At 41.5% G+C, this 23,799-nt stretch overlaps 2 protein-coding genes across 5 annotated transcripts in view; both read left to right on the top strand.

Moving 5' to 3' along the window:
* Positions 1-20,294, top strand: part of LOC124061331 (homeodomain-interacting protein kinase 3-like) — a 29,743-nt gene extending 9,449 nt beyond the window's left edge. Inside the window, exons 5-18 of one of the 2 annotated variants that reach the window (XM_046393023.1) lie at positions 4,645-4,768; positions 7,381-7,500; positions 8,035-8,121; positions 8,306-8,490; positions 9,116-9,281; positions 9,763-9,886; positions 10,122-10,216; positions 10,365-10,516; positions 10,827-10,988; positions 11,077-11,439; positions 11,743-11,904; positions 12,007-12,281; positions 14,295-14,446; positions 15,642-20,294. In XM_046393023.1, coding sequence (XP_046248979.1) covers positions 4,645-4,768; positions 7,381-7,500; positions 8,035-8,121; positions 8,306-8,490; positions 9,116-9,281; positions 9,763-9,886; positions 10,122-10,216; positions 10,365-10,516; positions 10,827-10,988; positions 11,077-11,439; positions 11,743-11,904; positions 12,007-12,281; positions 14,295-14,446; positions 15,642-16,199 — 2,725 coding nt within the window. In that variant the 3' untranslated portion in view covers positions 16,200-20,294. Of the gene's footprint in view, positions 1-4,644; positions 4,769-7,380; positions 7,501-8,034; positions 8,122-8,305; positions 8,491-9,115; positions 9,282-9,762; positions 9,887-10,121; positions 10,217-10,361; positions 10,517-10,826; positions 10,989-11,076; positions 11,440-11,742; positions 11,905-12,006; positions 12,282-14,294; positions 14,447-15,641 lie in introns of both variants that reach the window. The other variant, XM_046393022.1, reaches the window with a different exon arrangement.
* An 859-nt stretch (positions 20,295-21,153) lies between these two features.
* Positions 21,154-23,799, top strand: part of kiaa1549la (KIAA1549-like a) — a 99,859-nt gene continuing 97,213 nt past the window's right edge. For 2 of the 3 annotated variants that reach the window (XM_046393021.1, XM_046393020.1), the window contains exon 1: positions 22,674-23,323. In XM_046393021.1, coding sequence (XP_046248977.1) covers positions 23,077-23,323 — 247 coding nt within the window. In that variant the 5' untranslated portion in view covers positions 22,674-23,076. Of the gene's footprint in view, positions 21,254-21,421; positions 21,531-22,673; positions 23,324-23,799 lie in introns of those variants that run through there. The other variant, XM_046393019.1, reaches the window with a different exon arrangement.

Here is a 23,799-nt window from a genome sequence, read left to right as displayed (position 1 = left end):
GTGTCTCAGTTCGCTTCGAAAGAGAAGGGCATGACTTGCAGCAAAGGGTCTCAGGTTAGAACCAAACCTGGGCCACTGCAGTGCAGATTTGGCCGTGGTACACAGCACGTGCTGTACTAGGTTAGCCCCCAACTTTTTACTGGTTTTGGGAGAAAAACAGTAGAAAAGATGCACAGCAGTACTTGTGGGTTATTGCCATCTGTCCTTGTTTGTTCTGGTGGTCAGTTAGAAAGCCATGTATGGCGGTGAACTCTACCTCCTCATGTATATAGTGCATGATGAATAATACATGATCACTCAGAGTAAGTGGTGTGTTTGTATAAACATGTTGTTAGATTCTCTTTGTCTTACCTGCAGGCTGTTTTTTAATTTTATCAAAGAAGTAATCACGGTGTTTCGATACTTTTGTCCTTGCTTTTTCTCTAATACTGCTGGCTTTCCTGCTGTTCTCGTGTGTGATTGCATGCATGTGCATGTATCCAGTCAGCTTAATTATGGTCTAGATGTGGATCCTAGAAAGAACAGTTGCTACTGTGGTAAAAACCAGTGTGGATATAAAAAGGAGAAGCTGATGTTGTCCAGAGCTGCAGTTTAACATGAGGAAACACAGCTCTCTCTCTTTCCCCTTCTCTGAGACACATTAAGACGCATTGTATTTGGCCTGTCTTTATTTTCCCTTCAGGTTCTTCCAGTCTTTGTTAAATTTACTGTGTTTTTGTAGTTTTTATTTAATCCATTCATTTATTGATTTATAAATTTGTTGCTTATCAGCTTCCTTGACTGCTGCCATCTCTCCACCCTTTTTTTCCAGGCTCACAACAGCCTTTTTCTTGGAACTATTAAATGAACAGATGCTTTCAATCATTGAAAAGTTGCAGTTGCATTAATACACTTTCAATTTGCTTTGATATCCTTTACCAAGAAAGGAATCCTTTGCTGAGAAAATAATCTCATGAAGCTTGTCTTTGCTTTCAGTCTGTATTTGTCTGCTTGCTTCACATGAGTGTTCGCTCTCATGTTACTCGATCTGCTCTCTCTCACATTAAGTCTTAGCAACACTGTGAGGTGTGTTTTGAAACGTAATCATCGTGGATCAGCTTTGTCTGCAGGCGTTAAAGCACTGGGTTCAGATGTCCTGTACAGAGTCCCATCTCCTCATGTTTAGCACACTTAGATAATGCACATGCACGATGTGTGTGTCTCCCAGTTCTCTGTACACAGCGATGGGGTACTGCCATCTAGTCTGCCGTGCTTGTTCTTGTAACAACTGCTGCTCTCTAGTGTGACTAGCTAGTTCTGGAACCTGGTCTGCCTGCCAAACACCTGTGGGTGTGTGAGCGGGTGCGTTTATATGTGTGTTATGTGAGCTCTGGAAAGCTGGGGCCATTGCTGTGGCTTTTATCTGGCAGCACAGGGGGGCACACATACATTCACACTCACATACTCTTTTAGGTGTATTTTCATGGGTCCCCTTTAATCCCCATTCCCTTATTATGTCTCTGTGCGTTTGCACGTTTGTTTATTTTTGCCATAGGCCTGTAAGGGACAGATAAACCCTGTCTGTTAAGAGTGTTTGTTCATAGTTAACACCCATCTCTTGGAGAGCCCGCTTAATATCAGTATGAAGTCAAAATGCTTACATTGTTACTGTCAATGATAATGTTTTATACTCTCCAGACTTTATAGCACCAAGATATATATATATATATATATATATATGTATGTATATATATATATATATATATATATATATATATATATATATATATATATATATATATATGTATATATATACATACATATATATGTTGTTAAAAAAATAACAGGCCTCACTGAAAGCTGTCATGTCTTACTGTAAAACTTTTTGTTGCTGTCTGTGTCCACTTGTACCTCTAACATTAAGCCCAGCAGAGGATGTGATACCAAAGTGCAGTGAAAAGCAGAATGTCCCTCTCTCTGTGTCCTCGCCACAAGAGTATTGGCTTGAGTTGAGTTTTGTAATCTTGGGCAGTTGCCTAATTTGGCCTCACTTTTTTAGTTTGTGTGGTGTCAATTGCACAGAAGTGAAAGCTGTTAGAGGAAAGTGATGTCAAGTCTGTGCAGTTTGTCCTGATTTTGTAATGTTGGGTTCTCTTGCATTGCCATTGTGTGGTTTGTCCACACAATGGCAATTGCTGTTTAAATGATTGTGGCTTCAAATTGTCAGATAGTTATATTGTTTTCCTTGTATAAAGTATTCAAATGTTTTGTCCTCATTAAGACATCTCACTGTGTTTTAACTGGTTCCTGTTTGGTTTTTTTGTGGTCTGACGTGTGTCTCTGGGCAAATCCACCACTGTTGATTGTAGCACTTAAAAACTAGGAAAACCAGCGTCTTAATCTCGTCTTCACAGAATTGTTTTGTGAAATGCTCGAGGCAGTCTCCTCAAAGCTTTTCTTGATCTTACATAACTGGATGTCTTCCTCTTGAAGGGGCAATAGGAAAAGGTAAAGTGTAATTTCCTCTCCCCCTGGCTAGGGAGGGCAGAAAACCTGAACTGTGCTATAAATGTGACAGACGTGACATTTGCAATTGTGTGCTTAAACGCATGCGTACATACACACATAGAAACACGCACATGCTCAGTCTGACACACACATAAAACAATATGCAAAGGCCATTTATCACCCTGTAATACTGTTACATTATGGTCTTGCGTCCGGTTGTTGCTTGGCAACAGTCATTTCCCCTGTGGTCGTCACAGCAGTGGTTGCTATTTGCAGCACTGTTGCTCAGCTGCTGAGTCCAGGCCTAATAGTCCATTGTTTTTCTGCACCGCCTCACACTATTGCTACAAGAGTACAGGTTCTGTTTGAATTTTACAAGTGACAAAGTCCATTCACTGGAAGAGATTTAGTTCTTTGTTGCAGTAACACTGAACATCACACCCATATGACCTGCTGGCAGTTGAACTGATAAGATGAGAAGAAGTTTGTGGCATTTATTCAGATTTTTCAAAATGAGGAAAAGGTGGCAGCCATGAAGTAATTAAACATGCCAGCACCATCTGTGACTTACATGGTCTTATAGCTTCCAGTGTAAATACAGAAAATACAGGTATTTATTCATGAAATGTGTTTTTATTTAAATTATTAAAAAATCTCAGGTTTACGATCAGTTACCAGTGCATTTCACAAGTGCCAGCTGTGAACTGAATTAAGCTTGTTGCAATACCAGAATAACCATTGATGCAATACTACAACAACTATAACAACAAAAAACTATGCATTATACAATGCAAATATGATACCGAGGGAGAAATGTACCCCCACATGCTCTGTGTGTGTGTAGAGAGAGTGGAGAGTTGCTGTCTGACAACTATTAGCCAAATAATTGATTAAATGACAAAACGCATGAAGAATGGATTACTCAGACACGACATCGTCATTAGACAGACTACTTTACAAAATGCTGGAAACTCCCAGTGACAGCAACTTTATGATTACACAGTAAGCATTAAAAAGTCCACTGAAAGTGAGTGATCTTTATTTGAATTGCACTTTTTTACAGCAGAGGCAGCTCTTAACATGCATTGGAAACACACACTAAAACAGGCAACACTGTCAAAGTGACGGGTGCGTGTCATATGAGGAAAATGGAAGCTATGCCTCCACCTTGCACTGTAACTACAGGTTGTAATGTCCTTCAACCCTCAACATATTTTCACAGTTTTCACATAATATTTTAGTTCAGTGTTTCATTCACTTTATGCTAAGACTGTGCCAGAAAGGTGTTGACTTATCTTTGGAGGCTGTAGTATGTGGTGTTGTATCTCACCGCACCGCATAGAGACGAAAGATTATTCTTTCTAATTTAAATTTTATTATAGATTTCCATGTGTGTATGACGCCATGAAGATGGAGCTATGCCACGGACAAGGCAAATGATTAAACCAGGGATGTCAGTGTGCCGTCAGTGTGAAATTATTTTATGCAAATGTAACTATTTAGCAGTGTGTCTATAGGAACACATACGTAAGCATGGTCTCACAGCTAGGCATGCCTGGCTCCACATGAAGATGTTTTGTTCCCAGGTCGTGCAAAGTATTAAGGTATTACTCTGGAAAGCACTAAGAACGTGAAAACGATGTGTTGAGCGTGAATGCATAGAGTGGCCACACTGATCTGATTATATTATCTATGTTAGACAAGTGGCTTTACACAGCCTCAAATGAGACGTGCTGCTGGATTAAAACTTGACAGTGACAATATGTTTTGTTATTGCTGTTTTGTTATTGCTGACACGTTTTGAGTTTTGGTAATGGTGACAGAGAGGTAAAGCAAATTGCTGCAACTCTCAGGATGCCTATGCAGGAAACACAGCGTGGAGTAGTAGTCATTTGAAGTCCAGGCTTGACCTTAATAATTATTTTATATGGTTGACAGGGTTTGCATGATCCACTAAGCTATCTCAACTTTTGGTCGACTAAAATAATATTCTGTGTTCTGTTCTTGAGTTCCATCCCATCCAGCAAAAGACACCCTGCCTCACTTGTGAATGTTTTGTGACATGTTGTCCTGTGGGCTACAGCAGTGTGAATAGTTTATTTTACATGGTGGCCAACTTCAAGACATAACCTTTCTGCCTCTCTTTCCTCTCTGTAGGGCTCCTGAGATTATTTTGGGCCTGCCATTTTGCGAGGCCATAGACATGTGGTCACTGGGCTGTGTGATAGCTGAGCTCTTCTTGGGCTGGCCCCTTTACCCTGGAGCGCTGGAGTACGACCAGGTAACATTCCTCACGCGCGCGCACACACACACACAAGAACTTCAAGCTACTGTATCAAATGTACACACTCCTAAGAAGGGAAGGAAAGACCCCAAAGAGGTATCCCTCTGTCCCTCACCAAGGGAGAGAGGAAGAGAGAGGGCAAAGACGACAAAATAAACAGAAAGAAATTACGTATTTCACAGATTACAGAACACATATTTATTGTTTATAGTTCTTAGGTATTTGCTTTCCCTGTAACCAAAACTCCCTACAATATTCATCATGTAGTTAAACCTTTATTTGCTGTTACTCCCTGATCTATCACTCTCTCGCCGTATGACTGGAGTCCAACAAATCCAGCGTGAAATCCATCTAATACTGATCGGGAGCTCAGAGAATCAGGAAATTGTTCTTGGCAATGTGTGATTATCATCCCACAGGGTTGTGCGATCTAAACTACACAACTGGGACTTTAAATGGAGTCCCCCGGCGAGGGAGAGGGAGCATGGGAAAAGGCCCACACCACATTCACAGACCAGTACGGGATTACCCTGTGTTTGACTGTGTTTGAAGCAGTAAAGACCAGAATTAAACCTATTGTGTTTTCAGTGCGTGACTCAAGAAATTTTGTAAAAGAAATGCTTGGACATCCTGGTAGTGTTGTGTCTTAGTATTTTATTTATTATTTTGGAACAGAATTAAGTTTCACCATTTATGGACACTTACATAGTTCCTCAAGTGTTTTTTGTCCGTCTTTGCCAAACCAAATGTTTGAATTTTGTCGGACTTCCGTAGGACTGGCCAGGACAAAACATTCTTAACATTGTTATAAAGACAGCTTGTTGTTGAGAACTTGTGTAATGCATGTTTCTGATTTTGGAGTTTTTTTTGTTGTTTGTTTGTTGTTTTTTTGTGATGATTTGCTTCCTGCAGCAACTAGCAGTTTAGACAATCATCAGTCAGAGATAATGGCTCATAGAGCTTCCCCATGTGGTGACAGCGTGGCTGGACCACCGGCCCATGCCAGGACACATACTCACGCGTTCACATTGAGCCCCCGAAAGTATGCTGTGCTATGCCAAGGCTCACTGCAGTTCCACTTTACACAGCAAAATGTATTTATAAACATAAGCCTGATGGTGGACACGCACACACACACACACACACACACACACACACTGGTGAGGTGAGCATTCAGTGCACTATCAGCAGGTTCTCAGTCCATTGCCCTCTGGCAGTCAGTGTATTTGTTCTGGGCCATAGACATGTGCATGTGCACTCGTGCGCTCATACATACAGGCTGTAAAACGAATCGCCGTAGCCTTTCCACTGGTCATAGGATTTATGGAAGTGTATTCAAGACAGGGCAGGCCAGAGAGTTGAATGAATTCATGGGAAGAGGTGACACAATATCTTGGAAATTTATAGCCGATTAAATTCACAGGATGATAGTTTTTGGTTGTCAGGTCTGTCCAGTGAGTCAAGTGAGACATGTTATCAATTTGAATGATTTAGTTGTATCATATTCTGTACATTACTATGACAAACTGTATTTGTGAAACAGATTTTACTGTCTGTGAAAGTTTAAAGTTATATGAGAGTGATCAAAGGTGTAACTGACTCAGGGTAGCCCCCCTAATCATTTACTTTTTTACAGCTTTGTCATTGTACACAGAGCAGTGCAGGATAACAGCATGGCAGCCTGTAACTGTCCCCTCTGCAGTGGTGAATTGTAGCAACAACGTAAAAGTACATTTATTCAAGTACTATACTAATGTACAAATTTGGGGTAGTTGTACTTGAGTCTTTTCTTTTCATGTTGCTGTTCCTAGTATTGTGTTCAAAGTGCAGCCAAACAGCACCATGTTAAATGATTGGCTGGCTCTTTTATGTGAGGATATGGTACCCTGTTGATGAAGTGTCTATCCCCGGTGCATATCTAGTGCTGTATTGCAGCAGCTTAATTGAAGTAAATAAGAGTTATAGTAATTGAGGGCAGCACAAGGCCGGACTCATGTCTGTTGGCTGCTCCACTGCTGACCATGAGTGAAGTTGGCCAAACTGCTCTTTGGCTGACAGCAGCCTCGGCAGTATACTAACGTTTTATATCCAAACTATGGACAGGACACAGATTTTTTTTTTATTTCTCTGAATCTGATGTTTGTATTCCACAGAGGATGAACAGTGATATTAAAATGTGTGTACTACATCTAAAACATGTGACAACTCAAGGCTACGAGTCTGCCTTGGCCATGTGAAGTTCTCCATCTATATCAGTTCGGTAGAGCAGTAAAGGTTGAAGTGCAGGGATTTTGGCCAGTTCATGAATTTTTTAGAGAATTTTTCCTCCTCTTCACAAAAAAATGCATTAATTTCTTTATCCTCCATGTTATGAGTAGCACATTAGTGTAAAAAGTCTCCTAAATGTACCTCTACAATAATAAAAAACTTAGTTGCTAAAGGCTGTATTTTCTGTGTTCATTTTTATGTCCATGTTCTGGGGATTTAAGCTTTTCTTTTTCCACCTCTTCATGTTTCATCATTCGTCATTTAGCTGTTCTTGAATTTTTGCTTTACTTCTCATGTTTATTTCTCCCCTTTCCCCTTCCTCTGTGTCTTTCTCTGCTCAGATCCGGTACATCTCTCAGACTCAGGGCCTGCCTGCCGAGCACCTGCTCAACAAGGGGACCAAGACCTCTCGTTTCTTCTCCAAAGAGTCCGACTCTCCCTACGCCTCCTGGAGACTAAAAGTACATGCACATAAATGCACACATACAAACATGCATGTTACACGCAAACATGTTGTAGACCTTCATGGTACACGTGCCCTTGTCATCACTAACAGTAACTGGTTCCAGTGAAGATATTTTTTGGAAATTCAAGAGAAAGTCCTTGCGGTGAGCAAAGTGGGAAGTGGCAGGACATTCCCTATAACTGTATAAGCTTTTCAGCACAGGACAAAGCTGGCACACCCTAAGGAAACCTCAAGGAAATGTAACTCTAAATAATTTTAAATAAATGTCGGCCTTATATTTACCTGTCCATGTATTTTTCAGGAAAGTCCAACTGCCAAACACTGACTGCACAGATTTACATGGAAATGCATAGTTTGTTCCCACAGGCCGTGCATGTTTTATTTAATACTCTGACCTTCTGTTCTTTATCATTTAAACAAGACGAACCCAGTGTTAACTTTCAACACGAAGAGGCACAAAAGCATGTTTATACAATGAGCTTAACACAATGCACAGATGTTTTCAATCTTAATACTTCTGTTCCTCCAGACAACCGAAGAGCATGAGAAAGAGACGGGGCTTAAATCCAAAGAGGCCAGAAAGTACATCTTCAGCTGTCTTGATGACATAGCACACGTGAGTCAACAATCCCAAATGACTTTGATCAAATTCAGCACACACAGAGCAAATCCAAAAGACATGACCGACTGGTTTACTTCACGATTACATCTCAAACCACGTTTGAGATGATGTGCTGTTGCCTTGTGTGGTTGTCATATGCAGTGTTTTCCCTGTGTGCCTTACTGCCTCCATCTATCAGGTGAACCTGGTGCTGAGTCCTGATAATAGTGACATGCAAGCAGAGAAGGCCGACAGGAGGGAGTTTGTGTCTTTGCTGAAGTGCATGTTGCTGATCACTGCTGAGGAGAGAACCGTTCCCTCCAGTGTCCTCAGTCACCCCTTCCTCACGATGACTCATCTGCTGGACTACCCACACAGTAACTAGTAAGGCTGCTACAACTGCTGTTGACACAAAATGTGTGGGCTTGCACACTCTTGTTTGTTTACTGTTTTGTTATTCTTCTCTGTAGTAATAAAACGGTGTACAACTGTGATTCCAAGGAAGTTGTGATGCCATGTAAAAGCTGAAAAATGTGAAAGTAGTGTAAAGCCAATTTATTTAATGTTCAACCTCATCAACTTCTTTGATTTTTGTAAGTGTATGCTTACAGTGAATTTGATGACACATTTCAAACAACTTGAGAAAGACCTATCAAAAAACGCCTGTTTGGAACTTTCTACAGGTAAACAGGTTCACTGGTAACAGGTGACAAGATCATGACTTCATATGAATGGAGGATCCATTCGATAGGTTCAGTCATTCCCAAGCTTTGTGAGACATGTGACTGTGTAAAGGATATCACTACATGAGCTCAGGAACACTTTGGAAAACTGCTGTCAGTGAACACGATTCATTTGCAGATGATTAAATTCTTGTTTTATGTACATTTTTACACAGCGTCTCAACTTTATTAGATTCAGGGCTGTGCAAAGAGATTTTGGAAATTTGTTATTGTTGAACATACTTTGAACTTGGGCCATAAGACGTTCTTCCTCTGATGCTCTCTAGTGTGCAGTCGTCTTTCCGCATCATGGACATGTGCCACAATCGGCTAAGCAATGCAGTTTTTGATGCTCTGAATCAGAACACCATTCATTTTTCAAGACCTCCTGTAGCCCCCGCTGCCTCCTCTGGCCTCCCTCTGGGCTACAGCAACATACCGATCCACACTCAGGTGAGATACTGTAGCTGTGCGTCCAATTGCATTGAGTAAAATTTGTCTTATTGCAGTGCGTATTTAACTTCCTTATTACATTTTTCGTTGCATCAGTAATCATTGTTATCGGTGTGACAAAGATCTTGATTCACAGTCAGTTCTTTTTAAACTTCTGACAATGCCAGTTAGGTCTGTGGCTACATTATTTGAACTGAAAACGGTGCCTCTATACATTATCTTTTAGTGACACACACTTTTTTTCTTTTTACCGGATACATAAATAGCAAACATTTTGCGACATAATATTTCTGTGCCCTGTCTCTGTACTGTTGACCCGATGTTGCCCTTTGCAGTGGAGAAGTTATTGTCTTCTCAGAATATTGGTCTTTGTTTTGATTTTGTTTCAATCATTGTGCTCAAGGGTTGTTATCAATGTTGTTATGTCTGTTGTCTCCCTTCTTTGTCATTCATTTCCACCTTGTACTCTTTTTCATTGCAGCCCATAACCCAGTCAGCTCCCTCAGTGTTGCATCCTGGGATTGCTCTAGCAGCTGGGAATGGTCAGTTTGGGTGCAGTGACTCATTCCCACCTGCCCTTCTTCTTTGTCCTCCCTCCATGCAAGGTATTCAGACTGCATGTTTCTTACAATGATGACATAACAGTACATATTACAAAGATTGCATTTTTAATTTTTTTTTCAGTGTTTAGAAGAGAGTTTTGCAGACAATACTCAATTTGTTCCAATATGCAGTACCCTCCTGTAGTTTCAACAAATGGTCATTAAATGTAGCCTTGGCCTTTTAAAGGTGCCGAAATGACACACGTGTTTAATTTGATATTTTTTTTTTTTTTTCAAGGTAACCTTAACCAACCAGCAGGGTATTCTGTTCCCATGGTAACTCAGGCCCCTCCCATACAGCCCTTACCAGTGAGACCTGGGGTAATTGCTCAGGTAAGGCACAGACCAAACATGGATTCTCCATAGGTGTGTAGCCTGTGTGTCCTACTCCTCCCTAACATAGCCTTCCAGCATCAGTCCGACAGATCCTAAGAAATGATTGTACAACATCTCAGATTTATATGTTCTGTCTCCATAGCAGGCCTGGTCCAACCGGGGGCAGCAGCTCCTTGTCCCAGCAGCCTGGCAGCAGATGACTCCAGTGGGTCCTCCTCCCTCTCACCCCCCTCCTCCACCCCCTTCATCCCTCACCAACGACACCACGGCTGGCCAACAGAGGATCGGCGACTGGGGGTGAGTTGCCCAAATTCCCTGTTTCTAAGACTTCCACTAGTCAGAAAGTTTCATTCAGTGTGTGTACATGTATTAACAGAGTTACTGACAGCTGTCCATGCATATGCTTTACAAGTATTCTAACAGGAAAAGTCCATGACAACAACGTGGTGTGTCACAGCAGCACATCACACAATCATCTGTAATATTTTCAGATTGTTGTTATGGATTCTTACAGCTTTGTTTCCTTTCATCATGTAATCTATTCCTATTTCATATTTCCCAAACTGACCCGAGACTGTGTCATGTCTCTCCTGCATGTCTTTAACAGGAAAGTGCGTCCCCACAGCAGCCACTACAGTTCAGTGATGCAGCAGCCTCTCCTGACTAATCAGATGTCGGCTCTCTCTGCCCATCAGCCAATCAACATTGGCATAGCTCATGTTGTGTGGCCCCAGCCAGCCAATAAAAGGAACAGACACAGTCACAACAGGTGAGATTCTGCTACACAGTCAGGACTGTGAAGTTAAACTGATCTGCCATTTTATTTATTTTTAACATATGGATTGTTCCCTCAAAAGGAACCTGTCCCACCTCAACAGCATCCACATATCAGCATGTCGGACCCCCAAGATGGCTGATGTTGTTGGACAGGCAGTGGCAAGATGGGAGCAGCGTCAGAGGGAGGTGCCTCTGGTGGAAACCAGTCAGCCAGAAATTCAAAACACAGATGAAGAGGAAGATGATGTAGAGGAAGAAGTGAGCTGCTTCAAAGAGGCTGTACCAAATGAGAACAGTCAGCTTGACCTGTCCAGTCAACAACAGCGGGATGTGGCAGTTCTGATGGGTGACACACCCAGCCCTGCTCCCAGTGTGATCAGCATCCGCAGTGAACTGACCGACGGAGAGGACGAGGGAGGTGATGAAGACCGTCATCTGAGCGAGTGAGTAACATGAAAGATAATAGAACTGACATTATGAAAATCGGCCTTTTAATGTCCCATGCAAAGGGACACAGGGAGGAACTCACTCTAATGCTGATGAGGACAATCATCTTCACACAGTGTCTGTAAAAAGTTTTCAGTAGCAGGATGCGCTCTTATAACAGTCTTTGCTTTCACTAAATTCACAAAAACAGATTGTACATCTAAAACTTCCATTCGATCCTTATGAATTTGTTGTATAAACACAAGACCTAAGCTTTGTTTGAACCTCAGTAATGCTAATCTGCATTTTTCTGTCTGTAGGTGTAAAGAGGAGTGTGTGTGTGAGGCCTGCAGAAACACCAGTGTGTCTATGGAGAGAGTGTGTTCCCTGAGCAGCCCTGACAGCAGCCTCAGCACCAGTTCTTTTGCCTCCAATTCACTCCAGTCCAGCCCCTCTGTTTCACCATGCAAGAGACCCAACAGGTAGTTCTTTGTGTCCTCGACATCAAAACAACAAATACAAGTGAGTCAAATGAACTCTTAGATTCCAGTGAACTTAACATGTTACTTTTCCTCTGTATTCAGCATGTCCGAGGACGACGGCCACGAGAGCGGCTGTGACACAGTGGAAGGCTCCCCCACGTCCGACACATCAACGTCCCCTCGTGGCAACAGTACCTACCATTACCTTGACAACAGTAACCACAACAACCGCCCTCCTTTGGCCACCATGGTTACGCCACTGTCTTCCCCTGCAGTGCAGGGAAGGAGTCCCCGTGGCGTCAGGACAATGGTGGTTCCTCCAATGAGAGTGCAGAACAACAACACTCAAAGGATAGAGCAGCGCGTCCAGAGAACGGGTCAGTGGAAATGTTGACCTTTCAGACAAGGATCAAACATTTCTGTTTGCGCGTTTAGGATTTTTGATTATATATATAATGATATAATGGATTTTATGGGTGACAGGAAAAGGAGATTGGTAGATTTCAACCTGTGATGCTTTCACGAAAATGTTGTTTGTCTACTAACAACCCAAAATGTTTTTTTCCCATAAATTGTGTGTCATCTTGCCACCTGTCATGTAGTCTGTCACCTGTGCTTTGGCGGTGTCTGCTTTGCAGGTCATGTGGAAGCAGTAGGGGCTTACCACCCCCTAGTGGGTCGTAGAGGCATTAACAGGTGATCAAGAGACACCAGTGGAGAACTGGCCATGTTGTACCAATACGTCAAAGATGCATCCACAGGAGGCAATGCTAACATTGTCTGAGAGTTTTCTTTAATTGCTTTCCCTCCATCAAAGTACCACTTTTCTCTCAAGTAGAGACAGGAAGAATTAGAAAGATCTTAGGACACATGCAACAGGGTCTTTTAAAAATGTGGGCATGTGTATGTCAATACAGTCTAATAAATATGTGTAGATGTTTGCATCATTGTCAACATCTAGTATAAGCTTCAGTGAGCCAGATATCTCAAGGGAACACAGTTTTTGTTCATTTGAGTGCTGTGCAGACAGTGAAACGATAGAAGCTTTCCTCATTTTTTTTTCTTGTTAATCCTTTAAGTAACTCCCATCAACCCTTCAAAAGATTATCTCAACTGTTGCTGATGTATCAAAAACAAATCCTCCCCTTGTTTGACAACACCAAGTTATGCCCACATCAGTGAACCAGATATTTTTTTATGGTAAAACCCTGAGGAAGGGGGGGAGTGCAGTAAATCAAGCCTTCTTTCTAGAGTTTGTCGCTTCCTGGAGGTGGGGAGAAAGGTGGATGCATTTCATTTGGTATTGAGTCAGAGCCCATTCTCTGCTGGTTCTTACCATGCAACAAAGGTTGCTCCTGAGGCACTGATCTAAGATCAGTTTCACAGTTCTGTTCTCTCCAGATGCTAATTTTTATTAATGTTGAAGTTAAAACTTATGTAGATCAGAGTCCAAGGATCAACCTTTCTGCTCAGGTGCCTTTTCTGAGTGCCTCCCCGTCTGTTTCTTTCCCTGTCCTCATTTTGTTTAGTTTTATGGGAAGAGTCCCAAGTGAAAAACATGTTTGTTTCTTTAATAGTAGCAGAAATTTTGGCAAAACTTTTGCTATTGCAGGATGTGTAAACATTTGGATTATACCTGCTGAAGTTATATGTTGAAATGAAGGTACTTTGTTTTAGTTTTCATCTGTGAAATGTAGGGAATGTTCGACAGACATTAAGAATTATTGTTAACTAGTCTGCGCTTGTTTTCTTTTGTTCAGCTTAAACTAAGTCAAATTTTATTTGTTATAATCTTTCCACTGTGTATTGAACAGCCTTCTTAGAAATGGTCAGTTTAGCTGCAGTTTGGTTCAGCTACATGGAGCTACATTCAGCTACATTCTCAAGTATCTGCAGTTATTTTGATTTTGGTAGCATGCTCAGACTTTTGACCTGCTAATTCCAGTCACATCATGTGCTACTCTGCACACATGTAAGGATTTTGTGCTTGTTCTGTTTAGAATTCGTCTTGCAGTACATCATCCTAAAGGTCAACGCAGCCACCTAAATGTTCAGCTGTTTATTGGCATTGTGAAGTGCTACACATTGGCCTAATTAATGCAACTTCACATTCAGCTTCACTTAGTTGCACATACAGTGTTGTTTAAACAACATATTAGTAAATGGGTCCCTGGGGGATCTTGGTCAATTCATTCCGGGTAACATTCCATATTCTCTATATGGGCTGTTTTCTCTCTGGTATGCATGCTTGTTTGTTGTTTGAAATCTTTGTTAGTCGTTGCTCTGCCTCACTTTCTTTCATCTTCCAGGTCATGTGGACTTAACCTGCCATCTATTTTTACGGTCTATATGTCCTTGCCTGACTCACTTCTGTCTTCTCTCTGTTCCAGCCCCAGAGTCCTGGTCCCGGTCCAAAGGGCGCTGCAATCTCATTGGACAACACAGCACTCCCTCCTCCGTCCCCCTCCTCCCATCCGCCCCTCCCCTGTCCCGGCAGCAAAAGGTGACTGGGCAGCAGCAACACCCTCTGGGCTTTGGACAGGTCATTTCACTTCTTTTCTTTTTTCTTTATATTATATATGGGATTATACAGCTGAGTGCTACAGGTACATTGGTAAATATTAATAGGATGGCATGACTGGCCTAAAGTCATATGACCAGAAGATGAAATGGGTGCCCCATATTCAACCTAAATGACTGCGTCATTTATTTACTTATTTATTTGAAAAGTTGTTTTAAAAAATGATGGATGCCATGTTGCTTAGTGGCATAGGAACAGCTTTTTTAATGAGCCTACACAACAATTGCAAAATCGAGGGTGTGTAGCAACAAACCCAAACCCAAGGGCTGAGGCAGTTTTTGAGGACTTTCCTCAAAAGCTCAATAATATATGCACCAATATCTTGTCATATCTTGTTTATTTGATGTGTGAACGACTTTGTGGTTTAATGTGGGAGGTGTGCCAGGAAACCTCCAGGAAGTTTCTGCTCCAGACGGAAACGTAACCCATCACATAACCTCCCTGAAACCAAGTTTTGTTTTTTGTTTTTTTTTTAATGCCTCTGTTCCGATGTTAGCTGTGGCCAGAGGAATTATGTTTTCAGGTTGTCCTTCTTTACGTATGTATGCATGTGTGTCCCCATGTGATGTATCCCATCCTTGTGTATTCCAGGAACATGTTTCATTGAAGTTCTTCAAAGATGGGACCACTTGGACTCAAATAGGAGCTGATTAGATTTTGATAGTCAAAGGTCACTGTGACCTTGCAAAACACACCTTTAGTTGTAACTAATAAAAATTCATGCACTTAATTTTGACAAAATGTCAAAGGTCAACTTCACTGTGACGTCATAATTTTTTCTGTCCATTATTCAACAGCATAACTCAGGAACAGAAGGACGGATTGTGACTGTATTTGACAGGTGGTCACATAATGAACTGGTGACACTAATCATAGGTGTCCACCTTGAAGCTGGGCTGATTGTAAAGATCTTCTGTTGGACACGTGTGTGAAGCATCCATGTGTTAGAATTTGTAGCTTTTTTTGCAGCAACATCCATATTTGAAGCATTGTAGTCCACCACAAGCCCATTGGGTTTGATGATGTTGAGCTTCAGGTGGAAGTGAAGTGAATGAACTCATTTCCCAAAACTAACTATTCCTTTAACAGAGTGTGCTTGTAGTGTAGCAGTTAGCAGTTTGTTAACACGCTCATCTATTCTCTCTTGCTCTCTCAGGTGCAGCCGTACGGTTCAAACCACAGCAGCAAAGAGTGGAACGGCAACTATGGGCCTCTGCGACCGCACGCCTACATCCCCCCTACTGTGCACACACACACCTTCACACACCTGCCGCACAGCAGCCCCACGCACACTTCGGCTGCCCAAGGCCTGCCCACGCACACCCTGCTGTCCTACCCTGCCAGTGGCCCCCTCGCTGCTGCTCACCACCCCCACCCCATCCTGCCCTCTCGCCCTCCTCCTCCTCCTCCTCCCCCTCTCCTCCAGCACAGCTACAGTCTCTCCCACACCCAAGGAGGCGCTATAGTTCACCAGGTGACCCTGGGCATCAGCACCCACCCCCACCACCCTGGGCACCCAACTCCCCACCCACACAGGCTTCTTCCCTCCCCGACCATCCACCCACATCATCAGGCCGGCTATGCCCACCACCCCCACCAGTTCAAGCCTCCTTTCCCCCCTCCTCACCCTTACATGGCCTCCCCGGCCGCCTTCACAGGCTTCCCTCTGAGCCCCACCAAGCTCAGCCACCACCCCCAGTTCTCTTATATCTGAAGAGCAGGATGGGGCCACAGCACTACCTTCTGCTGAGGAAGGGCAACGGGAAATGGACTGGGGCTGGGACCTGGGCAGGTAGAGCTAGCAACAGAGCACAAAACGGACACTTGTGATGACGAGGAAGAAGAAAAATTTGGTTAAAAAGAGGAGGAGGGATAACTGGGAATCATAGAAGATCAAGAAAGAAAAGCAGACGTAACAGTTCTGAAGATAATGTTTTACAGTGACACACAGCCTCTGTAATCTGGAGGTTCACGTCAATTGACAAGTGACAGTGTTTCAGAGCAGCGTCAGCTCTGAAGAACCTACTGCGCAATCATGGAGGAGACAGTGATTGATTAAAACTGCAAAGCTTTATAAGAGCATCACAAGAGTGAATGAATTCACAAATTGTAATGATGAGGAAATTTGAATTAAGAATGTGTCCTTTGCACATTACCTCCTGTCATTTGTTGTTTGAGTTGTGTTCAGAGAATCTGATTGAATTAGAGGCTGGAAATCATTTGTTGTTGTTGTTGCTGTCAGGGCCCTCAGCCTCCCCTTCCCTTTATCTTTGTTGCCTTGTAGCATGTGCTAGCTGGTCAGATGTGTTTTTTAAGCCATCCCAGTGTATATTAACCAGGATTGAACGCTCCTGTCTTTGTTTGAGGCAGAATTTACTGCTGCCATCTCCCAGTGCCTTAAAACCAGAGTCTATGACGTTACTTCAGGAGCTTATAGATTGTAAATTTAAATGGGCTTGCAGCACTTAACCTTCAAACTCTGAATATGATGGGCTTATTGGATAGATATGAGGGTAATGCTTGTGGTTATACTTTAAATTTGGCAAATGTTGGACTCCAGTTTGATTTCTAACTCAGTATAGATTTACTTTAGCTAGAGGCTGCACATTTAGGGCTTTGACTGAATGAGCTTTTTATGTACATAAAGAGTGATTTGATATTTTGATAATCGATTTCTATTCACTATAGTACTTAACTCACAACAGTATTGTCACTGTTTACTGTAACTGCAATACAATCTAGATAGCCTCTGGGTTGCTGTGTTTTTATTATTTTGCATTTAGGCTAGACTTGCATTAATGCATTTAATGTTCCAGTTTTTGGGAGTGGAATAGACTAAACAAAAATTATTGTTTTATGTTTTTACTTCTAAATGCTTCTCAGTGTTTGAAATAATCTATGAACTTACAGTATCATTGCTGGGCTATTGAGTGTTAGAGGTGTATTGATAATTGTTTGAAATATTCGTGAGACAAATGTTTTGTCCGTGTATTGAAGCCTGTTTCTCAGTTTTGATACATTCCTTCAGGGTGGATGCATAGCCTTGATTTTTTTTTGTTGTTGTTGTTGTTTGATTTCCAGTGTGTAGTAGAGCTGCGTCTTTACCTGTCATATCAGCTGGTATTTTACTCCAATCAGCACCAAAGACTGTTCATTAATCATTTCTGAAGCATGGTCGATACTATTTCTCCTTTCACCTCCAGCATACTGTTGCAGTTACAAATATTGGAATATATTGTGAGATCTCTATTTTAAAAAATGAGGTTGAGGTTTTATTTTTCTGAGCTATGTTTGGCAAATTGTATTTGGAATGTATAGATAATAAGCTGCTATGTACTGATTATCTGCCACTTCGTAGCTGTGAATTTAGAGGATTAAACTCATTCTAGCCTGCATTCTCTCTTTTGTATTGTAGTTCTGATGACTAGATACAATAGAAGTGGGTTTTATTTTAAAGTATATTGAATGCTATTCCTTTATGCTAGTGCCTCTGTATATTGGCTTTGTTGTTTTGAAGTGATTGTAAACTGCTGTAATGGAAGTTATAAGGTTTTTTTTTTTAATTCTGTTGCTTCTTGGTGTGTGTGTGTGTTTGTTTTTTGTGCGTGTGCATTTAGCATCAGTATTTTAAACATAGGCTGGGTTCACTCTTGGATTCTGTAACTGGTGTGTCGTTGATGTTTTATTGTTTTGTTTGTTTTTTTTTTGTTTTCTTCTGATGACTTCTGATGCTTTTATTTCCGTTATTGGACTGTATTTGCAACTCTTCGTACTGTATAACTAGTGCCTTTCTTCAAATAAGTGGCTCACAGATGACGTCTCGCATTGATATCAAAGCAGTTGGAAAATTTGTAGACTTGTTCCTTGTAAGGGGATCAGCTCCTATTTTCACATCTCGAAACCCCAAAGTTGTTTGTTTGTTTGTTAGATTAAGATGAGGTCTGAAAACAATCCTTTTTTTTCTTTTCTTTTTTTCAGAATCCTAAGAAAGTACAAGTCAGGGAATGTTTTATTGCGTTCACCAAGAACACCGTGCAGTACTCAGATACATAGAGCCTGAATATACAGAAAAGCAAAGCTTTATTCTCACACCGTGAATGTATTTGTGGAATTCAAGACCCTGTTTGCTTTGCAAATGAGTTATTTGTTGAATTTCTGATGGCCACAAAACATTTTTTCTCTCGTTTGGTGATTGGGAAGTTGATAGCTCTTGTATGCAGCTATTACCATTGGTAGATATCATCATGTGTTTCTGTCAGGGGTTCTTTCAATATGCTTTATCCATCAGTCATACTCCAAGTTTAGGTCCAAAGCTGTCCCATCCTTAGCTATGGAAGAGTAATGCTGCCACTGTGACAAAAAATAGTTGCTCAGTTTATTGTTACAAGGAACTTGTGTTTACAAGAATTAACGTCTCTTGTTTATAAGAAATTCTTTCATGGCATAAAAAATATCTTATAAACTGGTGAGGCGGCTCTTGTGAAAACCAGAAAAGTTTATTATTCTAACAAAAAAAATCAAATATTTTTGTCCTTGTGGCAGCACTATGCTGTTGTACGCGTCTGCTCACAATATTACGTTGTAATAATTTTGCTATGTTGCTTGTTATGGTGGTTGTATTTTGTGTACTTGTGTGATACGCTAGTCTGTTGACCCTCTTTACACCAACAAGAGGATGCACTGTTCATCTTGGAGTGCAGCCTAGAATCATAACTGAGAGGTGTGTGTCATGGCACAATAATCTGTACTTTATTTTAAGGAAAACGTTGTTAATCTTGTGCAGCCTCTCTTGTCGATTCCCATATGTCGCTGTTCTTTCTGTCAGCTCAGCACCTGTGATGAGATGAACACATCCCACCTCAGTGATTTCCCATGCTGTAATCCCCTATCACTTTGGGTTGATTGCTTGGGATAGATAATCCTGCCTCGCCTTATGCTGACAGTTGCATCATCAGAGTCACAATAGGATCACGCAGTCCCACATAAAGAGCTCAAGAGGCACATGGAGCCCAGCAGCCTTAAGTAACAAAGCAGGCCTGAGGGCTGGTAACTCCTTCTAAAACATTTATTAGCGGTGAAACTGAGCTCTGTCCCTTAACACACATGAATAACAATTTGAGATATGGCAATAAACAAGGATGTGCTGCAGTCAGTGCTACATCAGTATTTCAGAGACTGGGCTGTAGTTTGCTCTCAGAAAAAAATTGGGACCCTTTATGCCTGCTTTTACTGGGACTTTACATGGAAAAAAAAAAATACAAAAAACTACCAACTCAACAAACGCGGGTCTCAACATCTCGTTTGGGTACTGGGCTGAAAAATAAATAGCGCAATATTTGACCCCTAAGAGACATTTTAAGTAAATTTTGTATCACAACTATCTAATTATCAGGTTGACATTTATTGTATGTAGACACAAATATGTAGACATGATTGCTAAATCGAATCTGTTACTGTTCTAAATATGTGTAGATCTGTGTGGCTTTATGATTTTATTTTTTGATTTTATTTTATTTTTTTCCTTAAACGCTACACTTTTGCATGTAGCAACTGCACTGTGCAATATACAACAACATGAGGACTGGGAAAATGATTAATGTTCGGATGTAATAATGCGTCTCTTACCGGTTTGCGGTCCTCCCCCCCTCCCTCTAGTTCTCAGTGAGTTTCAGTGTGACCAAGCCTTATGTACTTTGTCACAAAAAGCGGGTTCCTTCTTGGTGACTCTTATTGGTGAGTGTCAAATTATGAATTGATGGTGTACTATGTCAAGATTCACTTTGAATTAAAAAAGATCTTTTGCTTCAGACACTGTTGTATTTGTTGATATCCTTGTCATGTACAAGTTTGTTTAATTGAGAACCAACAAGCATCATCTGCCATGTAGCACTTGGGGCCAAAGGCTCAAACAGACCAGTATGTTGTTTTGTACCTGTCCCAATAATTTGATAATAGTAATCTTCAAACATTTGTCATTCATGTTTCTCTATTGCTGTTTACTAAAGTAAGTGAGACTGCCACATTCAGTCACTTACTTTTTATTTATTTTATTTTTTTTTACAGTAGTGGAAAAATGGGAAAGATTGTAGCCTCTTCAGCCCTACTGATCAAGCCACCAGGCAAGAGAAGATCTGAGTTTTGTTGAATACACACATCAGACAGGAATCAGAATGTCGGAAATCAGCTCTTGTCTTTAGATAATTAAAGCCTCCAATATTTAAAAATAGCCATACATTGTGGCATGCTTGTAGTGATAGTATAACAATAATGTAATTTTACAATATAAATTTGTCTTATATAATGTTACAGGTGCATTCATGAAAATCCATAGTGTAAAAATGCAAATGATCTTTTAACAATAATGAATACTATAACTAGTATATATATATATATATATTATTGCATATATTTGGTTTTTTTTTTTAATCATTGATACATTTATTATCTAATGAGAAGACAATCAAAAATAGAGGGACAACAAAGGTTACTGATGTGAAGCCTGAAGTGATTAACTTCTGCATATGTGGACTTACAGAAGACAGGTGTATTTAATAGCTTAATATTTATAGTTGCATTGCAACAATTAATTAGTTAACACCTGTTCTCTGCTGTGACACGTTAACAGTCCTAGAGCGCGCGACTCAGCCGAGCACCTGGAGCACGTGAGCGGAGCACTTGTGAGCCAAACCCTTTTCTCTTTTATAGCCAGGACACATTCATGTTCCCAAAACGGCTTCCTACACGATAAAGAATCTGAACTCAAAAGAGGTAAGACGTGTTTGGTTTGTATGTGTTCATATAAAGCAGCCTATTATCAGTCCGGTTAACAATTAGCTTTTGACACAAGTGACGCCATTTTCTGTGTTTAATTGTTCCTGTAATGTTTCTACACCCGCCTGAATTTCTCATCAAATGCCTTTTTTTTTTTGCCCACAGGAACTATTGAGAAAAACTACAAAACGAGCAGTTTATTTTATAGGCTGTTGTTTTGAATGTCAGAAAACAGTGGTTTACTCTCTGTGGAGCACATCCAGCCTGACTGGTGGTGAGAGGCTTCAAAGCTATCTGTGCTGTCTGTTCAGATCACTTAATCATTTGGTCCACTAATCAAATTAATGCGACCGTTTTGGGTGTTTGTTTTTTAGAGGGTAGAAATATCTGCATTTGACAAGCAGTTGGTGAACGTCGAAAAAAAGTTGCAACACTTTTCAATTTGAATTGTATATGCTAATTGCATTAGCCTTAACCTGCACAGTTTAGCTGAATGCATTTTGATAACAGCATTTTACAAATGCTGGCAAGTAGCACAACACCATCAGTTCTTTTACTGTAAATTGGCCACAAAGGGAACGGGACTAATGATGAGTGTTTTTCCCCGGTGAGGCTGTCATTCTACTTCTGTGACTGTGCAGGCTACTCATCCCGCTCCTCATCTCCCACCAGGGGCCGCCTGCCTCCTGCTGGACTCAGATCTGCCAAAACACATCTTACAGCAGAGCAGTGCTGGCGTCACTGCCTGTCTTGATTTCTGCTTCTTTAATGAGCGGAGTCCATGTGTAGTCCATTACGGAAGACAAACTCAAGTTACCTGTCTAGTCTCTCATCTCCGTTAGTCGGACCATAATGACCGGTCTGTTTCTGCCATTGTCACCATAATTGCCCCACACCAAACATGCAGGCTGTTTTTACCTTATAGAAGTAGCGTCAAGTTAGCTATCAGTTAGCCAAAACAACACCGGAAGTCTGGCAGTTCGCCCATAAGAAGTAAAACTTGCCACAAAATAATGAACTCCCTTTACAGAACAAGCTTTTTAGCGGTATTAGCGCGCAATGAAAACATACAAAGAGCGATCTTCTATCTGTAAAATGAAAGACAATAAACATAGCTGTTTACAAAATCATCAAAGACCTGTGGGGATACTCCATTAACTTAGTACTTCATTTCTGCAAAGTTGAGGGTAGTTTTAGATGTATAAAAAGAATGGTCAAATGGAAAAAGCAGAAGATGTGATATTCTGGATTTTAGTCCCTGTAGTAGCCTACGGATGAAGTGCCAAAAATGCTGTACTACATCTTCTATAATCTGGAAAACAGCCCTCATTCTGTGCCAGCTTTATTTTTTTTAAATTTTAAACTCAGATAGCCTGGCCATACGAGCATCATGATCTTCCTGGTATCTGTAGGCCTATTTAACAGTCTTAACTGTTCCAAATCAGTGAAGTGCTCCTTTAACCACACCATGCCAAATGCACTCGCAGACAAATCGAATGTCTTTATTTTGAAGGCAGCATAGACTGCTTTCCGGTATTGTATCCGTGTGTTGATGCAGCGACCAGAGGCGATGGGGAGCGCTTTGCGGTCGCAGTAGGGACATCAGACTTCACACGGCGCGCGTCCACACAGACTCAGACACGGTGAGACGCGTGAAGGAAAAATAAAACTCTCTTTGTTTCCTCTTCGATATCCACAGCCTCCAGCAGGCTCATGGAGAGCGGAGCCCTGCTTGTCCGCACAGGGGGCACGTTAATCGGATGCCTTTCACCACAGCAGCGCCGTTAGATGCTTTCCATTCAGGATTAATTGGTTGACCAATGGCTCCCAAACATGCGCTCCTCTCCAGCAGCGGCAGCAGTGGCCCCGGGGTTGGAGGGGTAAATGATAAAGGAGACCCCTTCTCTTCCTCTCTTACGGCATGGATCCTGAATACAGGGATGGTGACCGTCGGTTCGCCAAGGAACAGGAAGAGGACGCGGGCGCTGAATGGGTTGCTGGCCCGGTGTTTTGTGACCATCGGCGCGGTGCTGATGCTGATGATGCAGAGCTCCTTGGCCGCTGACGGTAAGACAGCGATGCTGTGTTATCTCTCAACCTGTAAGAGTGATCCTTTGTTCCTTATAATCATACAAATAAACCACAAACCCCACATGATCAGCAGGCTGAGTGGCGCTGAAAGCCCTGACTCCAATTCCTGTTTCAAGCTGGCTTGATACCATCTTATCATTCAAATTAATGCAGTTATTTATTGGCCACTTTAGGAGAAGATCCTTATGTGGAAGATTCCGTCACAGTATATATTAGATGTGAGTGTAAAGAACTGAAAACAACAGCTGGGTTGTGTAAGAGATAGTCGTTTTGATACGTCTCGAGCTGTTATCTCTGGGGGCTTTAATGTTGTTTTCATAGTCTATATATTTTCATTAACTAAACTGATTGCTCCGATTGTTTTCTCAGTGTGTATGTTATTCATTTAAAACATCTTTGTGGTCGCACACGGCCCCTTGACGATGTCACGTCCCCAAACATGCAGCCGGGAG

The sequence above is a fragment of the Scatophagus argus genome, chromosome 7 (assembly GCF_020382885.2).
Source record: "Scatophagus argus isolate fScaArg1 chromosome 7, fScaArg1.pri, whole genome shotgun sequence".
Lineage (NCBI taxonomy): Eukaryota > Metazoa > Chordata > Actinopteri > Scatophagidae > Scatophagus > Scatophagus argus.
This window is presented reverse-complemented; position numbering and strand designations above follow the sequence as displayed.